At 38.9% G+C, this 19,154-nt stretch overlaps 4 protein-coding genes across 5 annotated transcripts in view; 2 read left to right on the forward strand and 2 right to left on the reverse strand.

The window, feature by feature from the left end:
• LOC144636547 (uncharacterized) overlaps window positions 1-5,257 on the reverse strand; it is a 103,314-nt gene extending 98,057 nt beyond the window's left edge. Inside the window, exons 1-2 of one of the 2 annotated variants that reach the window (XR_013567521.1) lie at window positions 5,143-5,257; window positions 4,291-4,741 (exon numbers count right to left, since the gene is read on the reverse strand). Coding sequence is in view for 1 of the 2 variants with exons in the window: in XM_078495783.1 (XP_078351909.1) it covers window positions 4,386-4,741; window positions 5,143-5,194 (408 nt within the window). In the remaining variant the exon portion in view is untranslated. Of the gene's footprint in view, window positions 1-4,175; window positions 4,742-5,142 lie in introns of those variants that run through there. The other variant, XM_078495783.1, reaches the window with a different exon arrangement.
• On the reverse strand, window positions 33-6,603 carry LOC144636550 (uncharacterized). Its single transcript, XM_078495787.1, has 3 exons — window positions 6,475-6,603; window positions 3,008-3,070; window positions 33-660 (listed from the first exon to the last, which is right to left on the reverse strand). The coding sequence occupies exons 2-3, from the start codon at window positions 3,057-3,059 to the stop codon at window positions 323-325; spliced, it is 390 nt and encodes a 129-aa protein (XP_078351913.1). The 5' UTR covers window positions 3,060-3,070; window positions 6,475-6,603; the 3' UTR covers window positions 33-322.
• Window positions 6,604-7,658: 1,055 nt separating this feature from the next.
• Window positions 7,659-11,880, forward strand: LOC144635346 (uncharacterized). The gene is made up of 5 exons (XM_078494456.1): window positions 7,659-7,808; window positions 9,425-9,455; window positions 9,882-10,025; window positions 10,727-10,975; window positions 11,676-11,880. Exons 1-5 carry the CDS (start codon window positions 7,806-7,808, stop codon window positions 11,699-11,701), a joined length of 453 nt encoding a protein of 150 aa, XP_078350582.1. The 5' UTR covers window positions 7,659-7,805; the 3' UTR covers window positions 11,702-11,880.
• Window positions 11,881-13,406: 1,526 nt separating this feature from the next.
• LOC144637207 (uncharacterized) lies at window positions 13,407-18,054 on the forward strand. Its single transcript, XM_078496337.1, has 5 exons — window positions 13,407-13,564; window positions 15,838-15,865; window positions 16,701-16,844; window positions 17,482-17,721; window positions 17,989-18,054. The coding sequence occupies exons 1-5, from the start codon at window positions 13,517-13,519 to the stop codon at window positions 18,009-18,011; spliced, it is 483 nt and encodes a 160-aa protein (XP_078352463.1). The 5' UTR covers window positions 13,407-13,516; the 3' UTR covers window positions 18,012-18,054.
• The last annotated feature ends 1,100 nt before the right edge of the window (window positions 18,055-19,154 follow it).

The raw sequence follows: 19,154 nt of genomic DNA on the forward strand, positions 1-19,154 counted from the left end.
CATGGTAAATCACGGCACAAACAAATAAGGTATGCTAACAACAAAAACAGATTATAGCAAAGTTCTTTATAACAGTAAATTACAGACTTGTATTCAATGTCATGCTAGTACACTGAGATGAAGTTTATTCAAGTGCCAGTAGAACGCTTTTACCGCTAACCAATAATAGCCGTTTTCCGCACTACCAAGATATACCACACATTGTTCTCTTGTTAGAGAACAGGACTACAAAAAAGTACAAGCTAAGTTTTTTTTCTGCCAATTTATCACTTCACATCAGACTACTGAATTCCTCCCAACACTGTTCAATACTTCGCTTCGCTCAAGAATTAGAAATAAGGCTCAACAACGACGCCAGGGCGCATACCAACAACAGGAAACCGCTGACGCGAAAGGCTGAACCGTCGTTGCAGTTGTCTTTGTCACTACAGCACGAGATATCACAAGTGATGTCAGACCCTGCGCCTTCTTTACAGATGGGGTTTTTGTCGCTGTCGCATGCGAGCTTGGGAGAGCAGCCCTTATAGTACAACTCTCGTCCGCCAACGTTCCAATGAACTTTAATACACTGGTCATCAGTCGGAGGGCATTCGATTTTCTTGTCGTTACAATCTTCCCATGAGGTCTCGCTCGAACACGCATTACACTCCAGGCTTGACGCTGAAAAAAGAAAACGAACATGTAACGTTCGTTACAGGGGAGGGGTGGCGCAGTGGTGAGAGCGCTCGCCTCCCACCAATGTGGCCCGGGTTCGATTCCCGGACTCGCGTCATATGTGGGTTGATGTTGTTGTTGGTTCTCGTCCTTGCTCCGAGGGTTATTCCCCGGGTTCTCCGGTCTTCCTCCCTCCACAAAAACCAACACTTCCAAATTCCAATTCGATCGGGAATACACAGCCCACAAGCTTATAGCTTTAATTCTCACCGTGTCCAAATATAGGTAATTTATTTATTTATTTGTTTATTTATTTATTTATTTTTTGGTTACTTATTTATTTATTTATTTATTTATTTATTTATTTATTTATTACGTAACGTATTGAACATAAAACGTTTATCACTGACTTTGTTCACTGTTTTTAAAAATGTTTCTGCTAGTTCTTAAAGCCTAAATCATCACTACTCGTCAGTACAAGTATTTAGTATTTGTTCTTTAAAAAATTCTTCTGATTGTAAAGCCCCTTATACCCACTGTTATGACAATATTTCAGAGACTTTCAAATATTCACCTTATTATTACAAAACTTGATTTGTGTTTCACATCCCTGTGTTTAGAGTTTAATACGCTGTATTCTTGCGTACGCTTAAAATGCTTGGTATAAGCCCGACCATTTGTAACATTTTTAAAACGGATAATTTTAGGGCCCTCTAACAATATGCTTGTTTTGGACAGAAAAAGATAAGCCTAAAGCTTGTTGACGGTATTAGATTCTAACGGTATATTCGTCTTTTATCCGGACGTTTCTTACCCAAGGGTCGGTCGCACAGTCTACCGCATTTTTTTCTCGCGTACGCAAAAATTAAGCGCAAACAATGTATAAATGTTGTTTATAGTGATTGATACACTTAGCTACACTAAGCTGTAGTTCTCAGGCATGACACCCAAACTGAAACGAAAGGTTCTTTTAACATACGCATAAATTTTCAAAACAGCTTACTGCATATCTTCTTAATCCACTAATACATAATTAAGTCAATGTTAATTTTCATTTCTTTTTTGTCCTGATAATATATTTTTTTCATTTTTTGCTATCGTGGATGGAAAATCCAGAAACGCAAAAAAGCGAAGGAATGATAGTAACATGATAAAAGTCCAAAGATACAAGAAAACTTCCCGTTACTGAAAACCGCGGGGGAAGAAAGCCATGTTCTTAGTAAGTTAAAGTGAATGCAGACTTTGTATGTAACATTGGTGCTTAGTGGAATAAACGCCTTGCCAACTGCAGTAATTTACATAACAGTCGGTTTGCCTTGTGGCCGAATTCATTTACCTCTCTTGACCTGAATGAATTAATTTAAATTGAAATTTGAGATGGAAAATACACCTGTAAAATATAATTGCTGATCTTTAACAACCACAAAAGTCTCTCGTGAGTGAAGCAATTTTATCTCAAAATTAACGTACCCATATCGCAGTGATTTTTTTCTTTTCTTTTTGGAACTTAAAGATTATTCCAATACAGAACCTAGCGATAAGGGTATTTATATAACAGAAAGTATTAAATAAATAAATACTCTGACCTCGCCTTACTGAATCACAATTCAACTTTGTGGTAGCTTCAGGGAATACGTTTTGATACAGTCGAAGCTCTCTTTAATAACGGACACTCTCGTAAGCGGACATCTCCACCTACGGCCGCCATGTTTGAAACCCCGTTTTAACTCCCATACAAACTCTGTATTTTTACATTCCCGTTAGCAGACATTCCCGTAAGCGGCCGCGGGCTCTTTCAGAGATTACGACTTAAACTTTTTCTTTGTTAAAAGCTTATGTAAGCGGAAACCCCAAAGAAAATCCTATTAACAACCTCTGTATCTTGTTTTTATCAATAAACTTCACATCGCCGTTCGTCACAATGATTTTACAAGAGTTACACTACCATATTTCAGTGTTTGTTTTGTTGTCATCCACGTCCGTCCAGTTATTGTTAGCTGGGGAAGCTCCCGTAAGCGGCCATCTATCCCCTACACCTCTAGTGGCCGCTTACGAAAACCATCCTCGTAATCGGCCAGCTCCAGTTACGGACACTTTTTTCGCGTCCCGAGGGTGTCCGCTTACGAGAGCTTCGACTGTACCTAGTAATCAAGGTCACACTATCTAACGCCAAAAAAAAGATTTTGCTTTAAGTCATTTTAAAAAAAATTTGTTTCTTCGCCGTTCTATATAAACGGATCGCTCACGATTTTTTAATTATCCACAAGCTTTCACAGCAATTTATCTGGCATGCATTTGTTTATCTAGACACTGTCTAGCCCTTGTATTTCTAGGGTTTATTTTAAGAACTCACCGTTATGAATTGCGACGATCAAGAAAATACACGCGATCGCTTGTATTTTCATCTTGTCTAGTTCTTGAAAGAAGGAAAGGTAGTTAGTTGAACTTCGTTCAATCTTCAGTGATCAGTGCTTCGAATATTTGAAAATGCTGATTTCGATGCTAAGGGAACACTCCCTGTAAATTCGTCAACCAATCCGGTTAAGTTTGCTTATAATATAAATAGTTGCCAGAGCAACTGGAAATGTCAAAAGGATTGCTGTTTCTTAGCTGACACTTGAGCTTCGAGGCTTTTTAATGACTTCATGTACTAAACTACTGCTTGGTCCCAAATAATAAGGTGTTTGTGTAGATCTGGTTAGACAGTGCTAAATTCTTGATTAACGACCGATACTAACAAATCTAGCCTGTTCTAGGACTTCGGTCAGTGAGCGAGCGCGAGCGATGCCAGCTGAAGTGGCAGTGTTCCAGGCTGTCGGTCACCTACATATATAGCACTGCATGAAAACCATACAGCTCCGTCACATCCTTGAATTCTATAAGCAATCACGAAGACAGAGAGTAAAACTCTGGGTGGGAGCAGTTGTTACAACGAAAAGAAAATCGGCTTGAAAAAAAACCGTATTTTTCACTTGACTGAAAAGGTCTGGTTCCATTCCTGGTCGGAATAAATTTCCCGTCGAGATTCAAATTAAAATGGCGGATTTTACTCGAGTTCGACTCTTGACCCCAGTTGTTCAAAAGATGGATCCACCGGATAAAATATTTCACTTTGTGGCAGTTTCTAGGTCGTGTAGTGGATGGTGCAATCACCAAATGGCGTACAACAAAGGGTTCGAAGACAATACAAAAAATTTAAACCAATGCAAGGCTGATCGGACAGCTAAAAAGGCTAAATATATTTTATTGCCCAATATTTCGGCCGATCCTGATCTACGCCAAGATCCGGCTTCACTTCGCTGCTGTTTGTACAAGTGTTCCTTGCATTATGCCAGAGGCACCTAATAAAAAAAATACCCAAACCATAGCACAATAAACCTTTTCACGGTTTCCTTTTCTCGTTTGTATTACAATAGAGTTGATTCAGAGCGGATGCAAGGCAATTTCGAGCAAATTTGTAGTCATTGCCCCAAATTACCTGGCTACCACGTTAAATTTTATTTTTAATCTGTTTATTTTGTTTTATTAGTAACCAATAATAGTTTCCAAAACACCGAAGCATACCCCACGTTGTTCTCTTTTTGGAAAACAGGATCACAAAAATTACAAGCTTATTCTACGAAAACAGATTATTACACAGTGTTCTGTACAACAAAAAACGATTGTATTTTAAAAGTTAATTTTCTGCCAAATGAACTTCACATCAGAACACTTAATTCCTCCCAACGCTGTTAAATACATCGCCCCGCACAAGAGCAAGAAACAAGAGTTAACAACGACGCTAGGGCGCATGCCAACAATAGCAAACCGCTGACGCGAAAGGCTGAACCGTTGTTGCAGTTGTCTTTGTCATTACAGCACGAGATATCACAACTCATGTCAGACCCCACGCCCTCTTTACAGATGGGGTTTTTGGCGCTCTCGCACGCGAATGAGGGTGAGCAGCTCTTTAAGAACATCTCATGTTCGCCAACTTCTACGTGAAGTTTGATACACTGGTCGTCAGTCGGTGGGCATTCGATTTTCGTAGCGTTACAACCTTCCCATGACGATGTGCTGTAACAAAAATAGCACTCCAAGCTCCACGCTGGAAAAAAAGAAAGCAAATACGTAATGTTTGGGTGGCCTTAAAAGCGCGCGCACGAGTTCAGCGCACGAGAAAATTTAAAAATTAATTCATTTGCACCCAGCGATAAGGAAAATTATATAACAGACGGTGTTGAATAAATAAATGGTTGAACTTCGTTGTGCAGCATCACAATTTAACTTTAGGCTATAAGCTTCGCTCCCTAGAAATCAATGTCAGAATACTAAAGGCCGAAAAGGAGTTGAGCAATGTCTCCAACAAAATGTGTGTCTTCGCCTTTCGTTAAGAAATGCATTTCTCATCATTTTAGTTAATTCTTTGTTTCAACAGTTATTTATCTAACACTTCAAGTGTTTATTTCCAGCCCTGTCTTTTTAAATACGTTTTTTACCAGTACTTACCGTGTTGAATTGCAATGATCAAGAAAATAAATCCAATCACTTGTATTTTCATCTTGTCTGGCTCTTGAAAGGAGGAAAGGTAGTTAGGCTTCGTTCAATCAGGCTTCAGTGTTCATGTGCTCCGAAAATTAAACTTGAAAATGCTGATGGCCACGCCCTGTAAATTTGTCAACCAATAAAAAGTCGCTATAGTAACTGGAATTGTCGCAAGAAGAACTAAAATAAAAAAGGACCGTTTCTTAGCTACCCTTAATAGTTGCCTTCAACTTAATCGTTGCTAAGGTCCAAACATGTGTAGCTTCTTAATTCTTAACTTAAGGTACTAAGCTCCTGCTTAATTGCAAATAATTAAACGCGTACTTAGGCTGGATAGTGCTAAATGTTCGTTGACGACCGATACTAACAAATGGTTGCTTAGTTCCGAAAACAAGCAAGTGTCTGTTATGAATATAACGATAATTTTCTTTGTGATATTTTCAAGTCTAAATTAAACGAATATGTCAGATGGGGCTTTCGTTCAAACTCTGAGTAAAATTCAAAATACCTTGGCTGCGCCTTAGTATTTAAAAAAAGGGATAATTTTGTCACCCCCATAAAATAGCGCGACGAGTATATATATGAATTAATTTCTAATATTCTGTTCATTTTACGGTATTGTATTTAAAAGCTTTTTTGTGCTTTTGGACACTAAACTTAATTTAATATACAAATAAGGCAAAACAAATGTCAATGCTAAAACATGCAGTTCTTGCTAGTAGGTTTTCGGAGTTCTCAGCTCTGGTCACGTGAGTTTTTGAAGTATTTGTTTTGCAAAATTAGACTTGCTATATTTTCATGCTTACGTTTCAATTAATCTCTCTTCGGAAGGAAGTGCTTATGATACGCTGAAGGTAGTTGCCAGGCCTTAGATAACAAAACTGTGGCGATGTTCAGTTTAATACATTTTAATTTGAAATTAATTTTGTCAGCTGTTTAAACAAACTTTCAATTTTTTATTTGTGATTCCCCGTCCCAGTAACCCAAATCCCATTTTTCCAGTGAAAATTTGCCCAAATCACACTTTCCATTTTATCCCTTCAGGCCAACCCGTCCCAGGGCTTTTCCAATACCAAGGGAAAAGCCCTGGGAACGAGGTTGCCTTCAGGCCCCTCTCCCAGCCAACTCAACAAACTTTCGGAACATTTTTCGAAGAGGGAAACAAATAGCTCCACCCTAGTTGTAAATTTTCTTCCCCTGTATATGGGAGAGCCTTGTAGAAACCTACACACTGCGTGCTACCGGCTAACCAGAGTGCTTTTTATTGGAAGAAGGATTGCAAACACTCTTACTCACCTCGTTTCCAGGGCTTTTACCCTGTAAATTAGACCCTTTAGTTCCCTTGGGCCCTGGGAAGTTTGGAACGAGGTTGGCCTTCAGGCCGGTTTGTCTATGCCTATGGTTCGATGTACGAGGAGACGGGCGTATTTGACACACCTGTAACTTTCTGTTTGCAGTCGCGGGGGTAATCCACACTGGCCGAGAAGGTCAGGTTTGTCAACACACATAATCTGTCGATAAAGTCCAGTTTTCTGAAACATTGCGCCAAACAAGTGTCCTTTTCTGAATGCAGAGAACCACCGTGACACAACAACAAAAATTAACCACTTGTTTATTATTATTATTTTTTTTTTTTTAATTTGAGGGCCGCCTCTCTTGTAATTCACTGGCAAAAAGTTCTAATTGCTACGTCGTGTGCGCGTGTTTAAGTTCCTCGCGAGTGGCGAGCACCGCGCGCGATATGCTCACGTTTCTCGCATCGCGCGTATTCGCTGATCGTTCGCTAATCGGCTCAGCTTACTGCATGTCCACTTAATCTCGGTAAAATGGATGGACATAAGTTTTCTACGTTAACAGCTCTAGACCTTTCAAGACCTTGAGGGTATGATTTCCCGAGCCAAAATATATTATCCCATTTCGTTGTCCATACATGGTAAATTAATGCGGCCAGCATTTCAATGCGTGACTTAAATATCCGAACGTCGCCAAGAAGTCACGAACCACAAAATGAAAAACATGTTTACCGAAATGGCAATCTGAGACATTTGTAAGCAAAACAAGCTGATGCAAGGAAAAGCACTTTAGATCGTACATTACTGAATGTTCAGGGAAGAAAGAAATCTAGACAGTAGAAGAGTTTTTACGAACAGATTTGCAAACGCCATTGCGTTACCAAAATGACTAAGAGATGGAATCCCAGCATACACGGGTCGGGCTGTGCTCTCTGGAGTAGGGAAGATTTCATAAAACAAATAATAAGTGAGAGATTGAAAGGAAAGTCAATTTTCGCTTTGATTTTAACTTGAATAGTTGTTTTACTGCGTCTAGTTACAATGGGCCTTTGTTTTTAACGTGAAAAGGATTAAAAAATTTGCAAATTTATTGAACGCCCCCTCCCCCCGAGAGACACAATGTACAATACACGGTTGATTGAACATAACAATTATCTATTTATCGCGTATTTGAAATACAATGAGGCTGAATTAGGGCAGGGAATTTGTGTTATTTCTTTGTTTGCGGCACCATTCCCGGTGTTAGATCGAGTTGCATTCACTCACTGTAGTCTCTGCGATCGCTGCGATTTTCGTGTGAATCAGTGTTAAGCGATTTAAACATCTAACAGCAAAATGGTAAGTGAATTTTACTTAACTCGTTCAACAGTTACTTGGTTATTAACTCCGCGTGCGGTTGGTTGTCACTTTCTAACGAAAATTTCATGCCGATGTTTCTGTCGATTTCACCGCTATATGTTGACAAAGCCGATGCGTAAAACCTTAAGGCTAACAGATTTATATAACAGTGTTAAACTTTCGTGGTAATCCTTGTATTTAGGGAGGCAGTGGATTAATTTCGACTTATTACAGAGATTCAAATTCGAAACAGACGATTTTCGATCCACGGTCTTCATCACCACAGATAATCCACCGCCCTGAAATTAATTTTCGCTTTGGTTGTATACCTCACATACATTTCACTCTTTTGTAAATTAGAGAATTGTCTTTGGTACCCGTAAAATGCCTGGCAAATCGACTGCTATAAGTAGAAATTACTGATCAGGAAAATGTTTACCATTTAATAGCTGTACGGGCAAACAGCAAATTACTCTATGCATGTTCAGTTCTCGATGTAGGAATGTAAACAATGCAATGATTTGGCGTGATTTTCTCGATTCTACAAGCTAGCGCCGTTCTTGGCTTTTGATCGCTGCACTTCAAAACTCTTAACATTGAGCTAATGGTTTGGAGTAAAAGAAACAGTTATGAATGAAAATGTATGTATATTTCTTGGTAAATTCTGCCGTTGGCTAACAGATGTGTGAATGCCTAGTCAGACGGAGCGAAAACTCACTACTTTGTATCCATGTTCAAACTGATCAGTCTCTGCAGATCTCAAAGCAAAAGAGTTTCAAGAAATAAATCCCTGTTTTCAGTATCCATGTGGACTGAGATTAAAGAACAACAGAGAAGTTCGTTGTTTGTTACGATTTGTCTTTTGATCTGTTTATCTAAAAGTTCAATCGTTAAGGGACCGGATATTTATGTAGAGGGGGGGGGGAAAAAAAAGGGGGGGGGGGGCTAATTTCGTTCTTGTCGATTCTCAAAAATCACAAGAGTATAAACAGACGAAATATTGATGCAACACGTACAGCCTTATTTGTTCTCATTTCTTTGATTAACAAAAAAAGCAATGGAAAACTTAATTTCCTGTTGCCATATTTCAGTCCATAAATGGATATACCAGAATTGAAAGATACATACGAGTTTCACTGACACAAAAACTGAAATTTGATTAAGAAATTTGGGAATGTCTGTCGCGTGTCATGAAATAAGTCACGCAAAAATGTCGGTCAGTTTCGTTGTCAAAATACCACTCAAGTACTTATTACTGTACATTTAAACTTAATTTAACCGTCACTAATTTACAGGCGACGCCGTCCTAGCGTGTGTTTTGGGGTTTTTTTCTGTATATTTGTGCAATCCGAAAACACTTGAGCTTGCGGGTTATAATTGGATTTAACTTAAATGACATTGAAGTGGAGATACTTTTTTTACGCGTCAAAGTCCTCTTCAATTAACCTTTCTGTGCACCAGTTGTGCCAAAGTTTAGAACTGAGTTTCATACATGATGCGTTACGCTGATAAGGCACTCACTTTATGTTGCGTGATGCTTACTTTGTATTTCTTAAAGGGAGGGGCTTATGTACGTTGCGTGACACTGACTGTGTATTTCTTTTTATTCCCCTTAGTCGGCGTCACTATCACCAGAGCAGCTGAAGGGTGAGAGCCGGTTTATGATCTGATATATTCGAAGGCTACTTCGTTATTAAACTGTTTAATAGCAGATGAAATGACTTGTCACTGTCAACAGAAATTAACTAACTTTCGTAGGTTTTTAACACTTGTTTCGGTCATTATCACTATCATTTTGATAAGTACGGTAACGGCTCGGCTACAAACATCACAGGTGTTGCGATAAGTTCCAAATAATTATTCCAAATAATCGTAACTCGCCATAAAAACGAATAAAATCATTATTGACCCTAGCTTGGGTCGTCATGCAACCTCTGCGTGACCTCTCAAATAACGGCTGCGATGAAAACTACCACTCTTGCCAGAAGTCGATAACGGAATGAAAACCAATTCAAGACACTCGGGGGTTATTTTCGTATAACCCACTAAATTTCTGTCGTTTTATCATTCTAGAATTCAAAGATGCCTTCAAAATCTTTGATGTGGATAACAGCGAGACCATCACGACAGATGAATTGCTTCTCGTCATGAAGAATCTCGGAATGATGGCCACGAAGGACGAGGTGAAGGAAATGCTGTCCGAGGTCGACGAGGATGGTACGTTACCGGAAATCGTAGAAAGAATTAGGGTTTGGGGTAACCTGGGGTCGGCTCCTTTACCCTTTGCGTGACACATGGATTCCCACTCCCTTTTTTTCCCTTTTCTCTCTTTACTTCTTTCTCCTCTTTTTTTTCTCATCCAACTGGAAAAAGCGGGCAGGTTAGGGGAGGACTATTGCAGTTTTAAACTGAAGAAAAAAACCGGCACAGTTTGTCACCAGTTGCTGCTTTACACGCATTCGTCACGCAACACTCGAAAACAAGTTTTTTTGCGTGACAAACTAAAAAAGTGGTTGCTGATGGCGCTTGTAGAGGGTTTAGCACTGAACTGCATGTTTTTATAAAGAATCTAAGAACTATCGGTTCTCTCCTCTATTTTTGGGCATTTTTCGTCTATATCGGCTTTCTTTTCTCTATTTTTGGCCGGGCACTGTCAAAAACGTGTGAAGTAAAATAGTGCACCTTCAGTTTGTGGGAAGATGTCGAACAACTGAAATTTGTAAAAGAAACAAAGTAGGGGGTGGATGAAAAGGTGTAGGTGACGGGATGCCATAGATACTCCCAGACTCTTTTAATTGTAAATAATTTTAACTTTATTAGTATTTTTTTTTTGTGTCCCCTTTTTTTTGTTTTCTTTTTTTTTTCCATGAAATTCCTTCAGTTTAAATCGCTAATTTGTGTTGCGCGCTTTCTTACAGGAAGCGGAGAAATCGACTTTGAGGAGTTTGCAGAGCTTATGGTCAAACAGATGAAACAAGGAAGTGAACAGGAAGTGAGAGAAGCGTTCAAAGCATACGACACCGACAACAAAGGATACTTTACGAAAGACGAGCTGCTGAAGCTACTCACGGCAGTACAACAACAGAGCAAAGACATCAAGATCTCCAAAGACGAAATCGAGGATGTGGTGAAGTTTCTGGAGCGCAATGGTCGAATCGACTTTGACAGTAAGTGTGTCTGGAGAGATTAAAGTGTTTTTGAGTCAAATAAGTCAATGCGTCAAATGTGAAAACACAGTTATAAATTTGAAAATAGTGCTGCCCTTACTAACAAGTAAAAGCTAACCACAGGCAAACCGGGGCACCTCGTTTCTGGAAAGAAACTTTACTTTTGTAACATGTAAATTTTGCCAAAACTCTACTTACAATGTGCGAGGGGCGATTGTCTTTATTTGGTTTAGGCGGTGAAAATTAAGAGTTTTATATTATTATTATTATTAACTGGGACTCTATTTAAAATCATTTAATATTTTTTAAAGGTGTATAAATGGGTGCTACAGAAATCGGGATAAGTTCTGGCCTGATGGGCCACTAGGCTCGACGCAGACTTTACCTGTGTAAAGAAATGAGTAGTTTATGCACACAATTACCTTCAAAAGAAGTTGTTAAGAAAGGGAAACACCAGAGTGGAAATATTCAACCAAAGACGAACAACAGTGATGAACATTATTGTAGAAGATTGAAATTAATGAAGTTGACTGACGAATTTTAAAAATTTTATAAAAAGTTTCTTTTTCCAAGCCCTCCACCCGCGTTGCTCTTTAGTCGAGAAAGGGCGTTAGCCGTTATTTTTCAAATTTTCCAAGTCATGCATGTTCCATTAGTTCAGGATGAGTTTAAAGGAAAGCAATATTTTATTATTTTCCAGAGTTTGTTAAAGAGCTGATGAAGTAAACGATTATGCTTGTTGGGCTGAAACGCTGTTAGATGAAGACCTACTACACAGAGCTTCATTTGGGCACAAATGTTTATTTTTTGATGACTTAAACAGCCAAACTTGCTGAGTTTATTTTAAGTTTATAAGGTATTTTGTAGATTTATTTTTCGTGTACGAATAAACTTCATTCACTTGCCTTGTAGTTTTTTGTTTTTCTAGACTTCATTGTGGTTTTCTATACCCGAGAGATTGCAAGGCAGCAATCGCTGAATTTGACGATGTTTGAAGCATTTGCAGGGCCCCTTACGTGATGCAGTTTCATAGAAAGCTGCCCATTGTATTAGGTGCGTCACGCAATCTTTCCTTGTTGAGAAGCTTTGAGTGAAAATGACGTCATAAAATTTGTTCGCTGCTGGATTTTTTTCTTTTATACTGGATTTTTTTCTTTCATTACAGTGCTTTGTAATGACCGTAAATATTCTAGAACCTAAAATCATTTTAATCAAGAACCGACGCGCCCGTTTTACTGCAAAAGCTCCTGTCAAAGCCTCCAATTAGGTCCCGTCTCTCTTTCAAGATCTTCGATATGTCACTTCCCTCTCCCTTCTCCCAATCCCACCCCAAAATGATCTAAATCTACACGGCGTTGTTCCTGTCCCTTTCAGTGAGATAGAGAAAAAAATAAAAAGAAGGATCTGGGAACGTGTATTAAATGTCGGCCAAGCCGCCGAGCAAGGAATAAAATCACTTGGGGTGAACAGAAACCTTTTGGATCTGCGGTCAAAGATACAGGGGGACAAATTTGCCGATGCATGCTTCACTGGCCTGGGTCCAAGTGGCAATCTACAGAATAGTTATACTTCAAAGAAAAAAGTCACTTAGGTTGTACAGTCCTGTCAAAAAAATGGTCCGGACATAACCACTTTTGTAGAGAAACAGTCAAATCAAAACGGGGCCATAGGCGCCTATGGCCCCGTTTTGATTTGACTGTTTCTCTACAAAAGTGGTCAGGTCCGGACCAATTTTTTGACGGGTCCATACCCGAATTTTTCAGTCGTGTAAACGCGCCTTAAAAAAAAAATTTTGTATGGGCTTTTTGTATGGCCGCGTTTTGATTTGACTGTTTCTCTACAAAAGTGGTTAAGTCCGGACCAATTTTTTGACGGGTCCGTACTCCATTTTCTCTGTCGTGTAAACGCGCCTGTTAATAATAAAGCCGATGTTACAGTATTTAAGATTTTTAGCATCGAAAAGAGTATCAAAGAAACTACCATTGTGTGATTTGTATAAATAGGTATACAAATTATGGTTGAAAAACTACAATACAACTACTTATATAATTGGTAAAACATTGCCCTGCTCTCAATAGAGGCTTTCTTAATATATGATTAATGCCCAAGAAACTTGTAAAAAAGGTGTTTAATTATAAAACTATTAAAATTGTTGTTCAAGTCGCTTGCTGCAGTTTATGGGCTTGAAACTTCGTAAGATGAAATAACTAGCAAGAGCTTAGTTTAGCGTGTAAAGATCATGTTACGAGCGATTCTTTCCAAAATGAACAACGAAACAGCTGATTAAAAAATACAAAGCGTTCCCTTTAGCCAAACAAAATTTGCGTTGGTATTTACTAAAAAAGGTCTCTGATTGTAACGGTATGTGGCTTATTGTGTCAACACAAACGAGTAGATGACGTCACAAAGGCCAGATATTGACCAGGAAAGATTAGAATAACTATTGAATACCATGAAAGGCGTCCGGCAATAACTTCAAGTTATTTACATACGATTCGTTTACGATTACGGATCAGAAAGTCATAAGTCAACAGAACAGTCATGAGTGGTTTTCGAAGGGACAGCAAAACCAGGAAAATAAGTGACGCGGTAAGTCATTTTGACACTTAAATACCGATTTATAACGAAACTAGAAGAAAAGAAATGAAGAATGTATTAAGCAATGATTTGATTACTGTAAAGGATTATGCAAACATTTGAAAGAAGTTCAGTTATTTCAGTGAAATTGAACTTTCTTAGTGCAGTTTGTACTGAAGCACCAAGACCCGTGTTCCTCTGTTTTGCGTGACTAGTGATTTGTCCGAGGTTGTAGCTACCGTCAATTTGGGTTGTTCTTGGAACCGCACGTTCACGAGGCTCTCCAAAACGACGCGAATAAATTTATTGCTGTAGAACTGCGTATTATTCTGGCAAGCGAATATTCGGGCCGGGTCATGAGCCTTTCTGTCTTTTACATTCTCCTGCAGTAGAATAAAAACTAACGCGAGAATTCAAGGAAGCCTATGAGAATTAAGGTCGCGGGGGACACCTTAGGCTCATCATTATGCATTTATTTAAAGCGTATGCACGAAGTACAACGACGGACATCGACAACTTTACGAGATATTTATGACTGGACAAAAATATGGGTGTGTGCGCGTGATTTGTAAAAAATCCCTGTTTCTTTGATATTTTAACCAATTTAAAACAACACTTAGCGATATACGTTCATATAGATTGTAGGAAGTCTTTGAGCTTATTTTCATTTAAATTTGAATATTTCTGCAACTCAGAGTATTCACAAAAATATTCGGCATAAACAATCGTGTCCTTTTTAAAAACGCATTGTTCTCACCATAAAAGCGTGGAATATAATTATCATAATTACATCTCTCCTTGGCAAAATGATCGTATTTAGGTCGGTACACCTTCGGAAATCTCAAAGTTTGGACTTTTCCGACAATTTTGTGGCAGAGAATACAGCACGGATATAGAACTTCATGACTTGCCACTGCAGATAGGTAAACTATGAATACTGTAGTGTGTCATAACAGAAGCGGAATTTTAAAAGAGCGCTTTTAGAAAGAGGTAGAAGACATTAAATTCAAATTTGCGCACTTAAACCGCCATAACTTGCTGACAAACTTTAAATTAAAAAATCTGCTTCTGTTATGACACTCTAGAGGTATCGACTGATTAGTTTTTGACAAGATCACAGTGTGCTGTCTCCTACTCGTTCCGCAAACTCTGCCACAAAATCATGTTTTTCCCAATTTGGCACTCACGAGGCTATAACATCGCCGTTAAATGCAATCTACCAAATAAAAGATAACATTCACCATCTTTCATTATTTCTTTATGTCTCTGTAAAATTTGAGCTTAATCGCACCAATAACAGCTGAGAAATAAGCGTTTTAAAAGATGCAAGTCAAGCAAAATTTCCCTTCATGAATTTATTCATGCTGTTGGTATCCCCCGCGACCTTAACTGTACAACAGTATCCCGAATGTAAAAGGGCTTTCAGTAGTTCCAGATAGCTTGAGGCGCGAAACAACCGATTTTGGCATAAATGAATAAAACGCTGATGTGTGTGTTTTAAGGACTGCAGAATGTAGAAAATCTTATATGCAGTAGTGAGTTTATGGTAAGTAACAGTGTTAGGATTAGCTTGGCTAGCGAATCTTGGTTTAGATATATTTGTGTAGTAAGGTAGGGGCTATTTCTGCATTCTGGATAATATTCCGCAAAACACTCATACCGGCAACTAATGAGACTGCTAGCCTGTGTACAGCCGTCCCGCGACTACATACCGTGGGGCCGAGAAATTCAGTAAGATCAAACCGTTGCGTGTGTAACCTGCCGCAAAAGAGCGGTGTGTTTTCATGCATTATGATGTAAATTCCTTGCGTATTTTAATTACCACTTGAAAGAAAGGTACAAAATTAACCCATCAATTTAGCAGCAGTTTTTCAACCACTGCCGAATGTGGTGTACAAATTGTCAATTTGGGCATAGTGAACCCGCCAAAACAATATGCAAGGATGTTAATAAACGAAATTGACTCATTGCTGTTTGTTGCTATTCTGAAGTGCGTCCATGATTCATTACTTTTAGAAAACTGTACTTGGCCTTAGCTTAATTTTGAATGCTTAATTTTGAATGCTTAATTTTGAATGTTTAACTGGATTTTATTAGAAAACCGACTCCTTTTTTCGTCACCCTCTCTTCTTGATTACCGTTTTGAGAGGAGAGCGCTGATGCACACTGGATAGATTGAGCAAAATCTATAAAACAATATATTTACGTTGATTTCCTATCTGTACATATTGTTACATACATATTATGATTAACACTTTCCTTATTGCATTTTTTCTATTTCACAGGGTGATCTAACTCCAGATTTGGTAGCAGGTATATTGAACTTCTGAAATTATCAAATTCAACTTGCCCACAACTTGTCAACTAAACACCTTACAAACAAGTTATATATCCCACCGTTTGTGATAAAGTTCCTTCGTTATTTATTGCTACGAAAGGTGCTATTAAGAAAAATATAAAAAGTAGATAGCTAGAGGTTTAAATTTGATTTTGCACCACCAAAATGTTTAAAATGTGAAAAAGCGTCCTCCTTTAATAGTGGAACTTGTTTTGCAAACTAAATTTATTAACGCCAGTAAAGCCGGATTTCACTAACGACGCAAGCACAAGCACAGATGCATGCATAACGGCTCTTATTTCACCGTGAAAAACGGCCTTGATGCAAGCACAAACGAAAGCACAAGTACAAGGTTCTTTTTGTTTTCTTTTCTTGTGCTTGTGCTTGCGTTCAATTCGTGTTATGCCGGTGTGAAAACAAAATGAGACATCTGGCCCTGTCATTAAAGCGCTCGTTCTAGGTTCCCCCCGCGTCTGAGCATTTGAGCCTTGTAACTTATAAACATCAAGTTCTTATGCTTGTGTTTATGCTTATGTCGACGTTCTTTTTCACTTTACACAAACTAATTACGTTTGGTTGCTTGTGCTTGCGCTAGTGCTTGCGTCGCTAGTGAAAACCAGGCTTAAGCAACTTTACTTTTCAAGTTTCAAGAGTTTGTCCTCTCCACCTCCCTTTCAAAATTTTAGCGCCATTTAATTTCACAAATTCAAACCACTATCGATACTGCATTTTCTACCATTAAAAGAAACAATTCACAACCAACGTTCTAGATCAGAAGGGATTAAACACCTCTTTTTTTCTGTCTCGTAGAGTTCCGTGAAGCGTTTTCTTTGTTTGACAGAGACGGTGATGGAACGATCACTACAGACGAGCTTGGAACAGTGATGGAAAGCCTGGGATTGAGTTCAGACCAAGACGAACTCAACGAAATGATCAGAGAGGTGGACGCGGACGGTAAGTAGACGTAATTCCAAATTCTTGTTAGCGTCCAATTGAGCCAGAGAGACCCTGGAAACGAAGCAACCTCGTTCCCAGGGTTTTTCCCTTGGTAATTTGGGAACGAGGTTGGAAACGAAGTCATCGATCACTATGTCTCATATATAATAAACCACTGAATGCAATGGTCACACGACACATCTCCACGGTCTGGCCAGAACCTGTACGCATGCGCACAGCATTTATAATCCTGGACGAAACAAGCTGAGACCAATCTCGTTCCCAGAGTCCACGTTCCCCTTGACCAGCGGTCAAGTCAAGGGGAACGTGGACTCTGGGAACGAGATTGAGCTGAGACAAACGAATGATATCACACAATTTTTGAGGATTGTTTGACTTAGAAGCGCGTAAAAAATATTTTTTTTCCCTCTCCCTCTGCTCCATGTTGCTTCATGGGGTTTGCAATTAACCGGGCTTTGTTTTGTCAACACGACAACATTGACTAAATTTAAAACGGGGAAGGAGGCGAGTTGCAGATATGAGCTGTTTGGCCACTTGAAGTGTTTATGTCTGAACAGATTTGTCCAAGCTTGTAGGTGCCGAGTTAAAACTATAAAAACAAGCTGTTATTTTGTTTAACTATGTTTTTTCACAGGAAGTGGTGCAGTGGATTTTGAGGAGTTTTGTGTGCTTATGCAGAAGAAAATTGCACAGGAAGCCCAGTCCGAAATCCTGGAGTTGTTTAGTATCTGGGACCTATCCGGTGAGGGGATCATTGAATCAGGAGAACTGAAGTGTTTGTTGAACAGAATCCCTGAACGACTGACGAGAAAAGAGATCGATTTACTGGTTGATCATGCAGATAGAAAGAAAAATGGAAAAATCAATTTTGAAGGTATGTTCTTGATCTTTTGTGAAAAAAACGTGCACAGACGACCTGCTAGGCAGGCTAATTATAACCTTCAAAGTGGGGCTTAATGGGGACTGCCTATACAATAGGAATTCGTAATAAATACTCTTGATCTTGTGTAATTTTTCCTTCGAGTTCTTCCAGTTTTGTTAGTAGGTATTGAGTCAAGTCGACAGAAATTAGACTATTAGCTGAATCAAATAACATCAGAAGTATTAAACTATTTTTCGTTTAATTCACTATTTGTTTCAGAATTCGTCAAGATGCTATCTTAAAGCAAAGGAACCGAGTGTACTCCGAGTTGATTCACAGATTTGCCACAAACTGGGACTTGAAATTTAAATTAGTTAAACGAGACGGACGTTTAGAAATGCAGCCTCGGCCCAGGAAGCGTTGAAATCCCACCTCGTTACCAGGGTCCTTAAGGAGAATTCCTATTTCAATCTCATGAAAAAGGGTTGAATAAGAAAATTGCGATATCCTTTACGTTGTTAATAAAGCATTTCAAGGCAATTTGGGTTGTTTTCCTGTGTGTTAGTTTGTTCGTTTGTTGGGGTTGGTTTGTTTCACTTCGTCGTTTTTTGTTGTATTTTTTCACTGATTTATTGAAACAGACCATAGCAGGTTCATTCTAATTGAGCTCGGAGTGGTCTGTCAAATGGACAGGCTCAATAATGAAGGGTTTGAAACGGAAGAAAAAAATACAAAAGAATAGTAAAGAAGTATTCGAATAATCTGAAAGAAGAAACCCGTCTCCCAGAATGCATTACCACACTTCATTCGGACCAGTAAAACTCGAGCATAGGTCAATTAGAAAGCGTTAAAACTGACGTGGTAATCCACCCCCCCCCCCCCTTTCATCTCATACTTAAATCCTGTTTAAAACACCTTGCTTTCACCCTCTCCCCTCCCCTCTTTAACCCTTCTTCCCCCCCCCCTCTGCCCTCCCCTGCCTTTTATTAAGCATATTTTGGTGTTTACAACATAATGTTGACAGCATTAACAAGGATCATGCTAAACAAAAATACTTGTTAAGTCTGAGAGATATACTTGTCAAAAGACAATGGTTTCGTGTCATCGGTGATGAAGAAATTAAAAACCAATGTGTCAGCATTACAATCCGGAAATTTTTGCCTCATTGCGCTGCACCGGAGAAGTGGAAAGGATGTGATGATTTGTTAGAGAGAAACTGTAATCATTGACAACATAATTATCTTATTACTTTTCGCGTGTATCCCCCAAATGCTATAAAGCGATGGGAAATGAATATTCTTTTCCAGCAGTCCGCAAAAGAAAGACAGAACTTGGAAAAGCTGTTTACTGATTATTCGTGCTTGAACTGCAATTGTAATCACGATATCACGTCGACAGGCTCATTAGCTACGCTTTAGACTCCTTTGACTTTCTGTTCTGTCATT

Source organism: Oculina patagonica, chromosome 13, assembly GCF_052425735.1.
Source record: "Oculina patagonica isolate OP01 chromosome 13, crgOcupat, whole genome shotgun sequence".
Lineage (NCBI taxonomy): Eukaryota > Metazoa > Cnidaria > Anthozoa > Scleractinia > Oculinidae > Oculina > Oculina patagonica.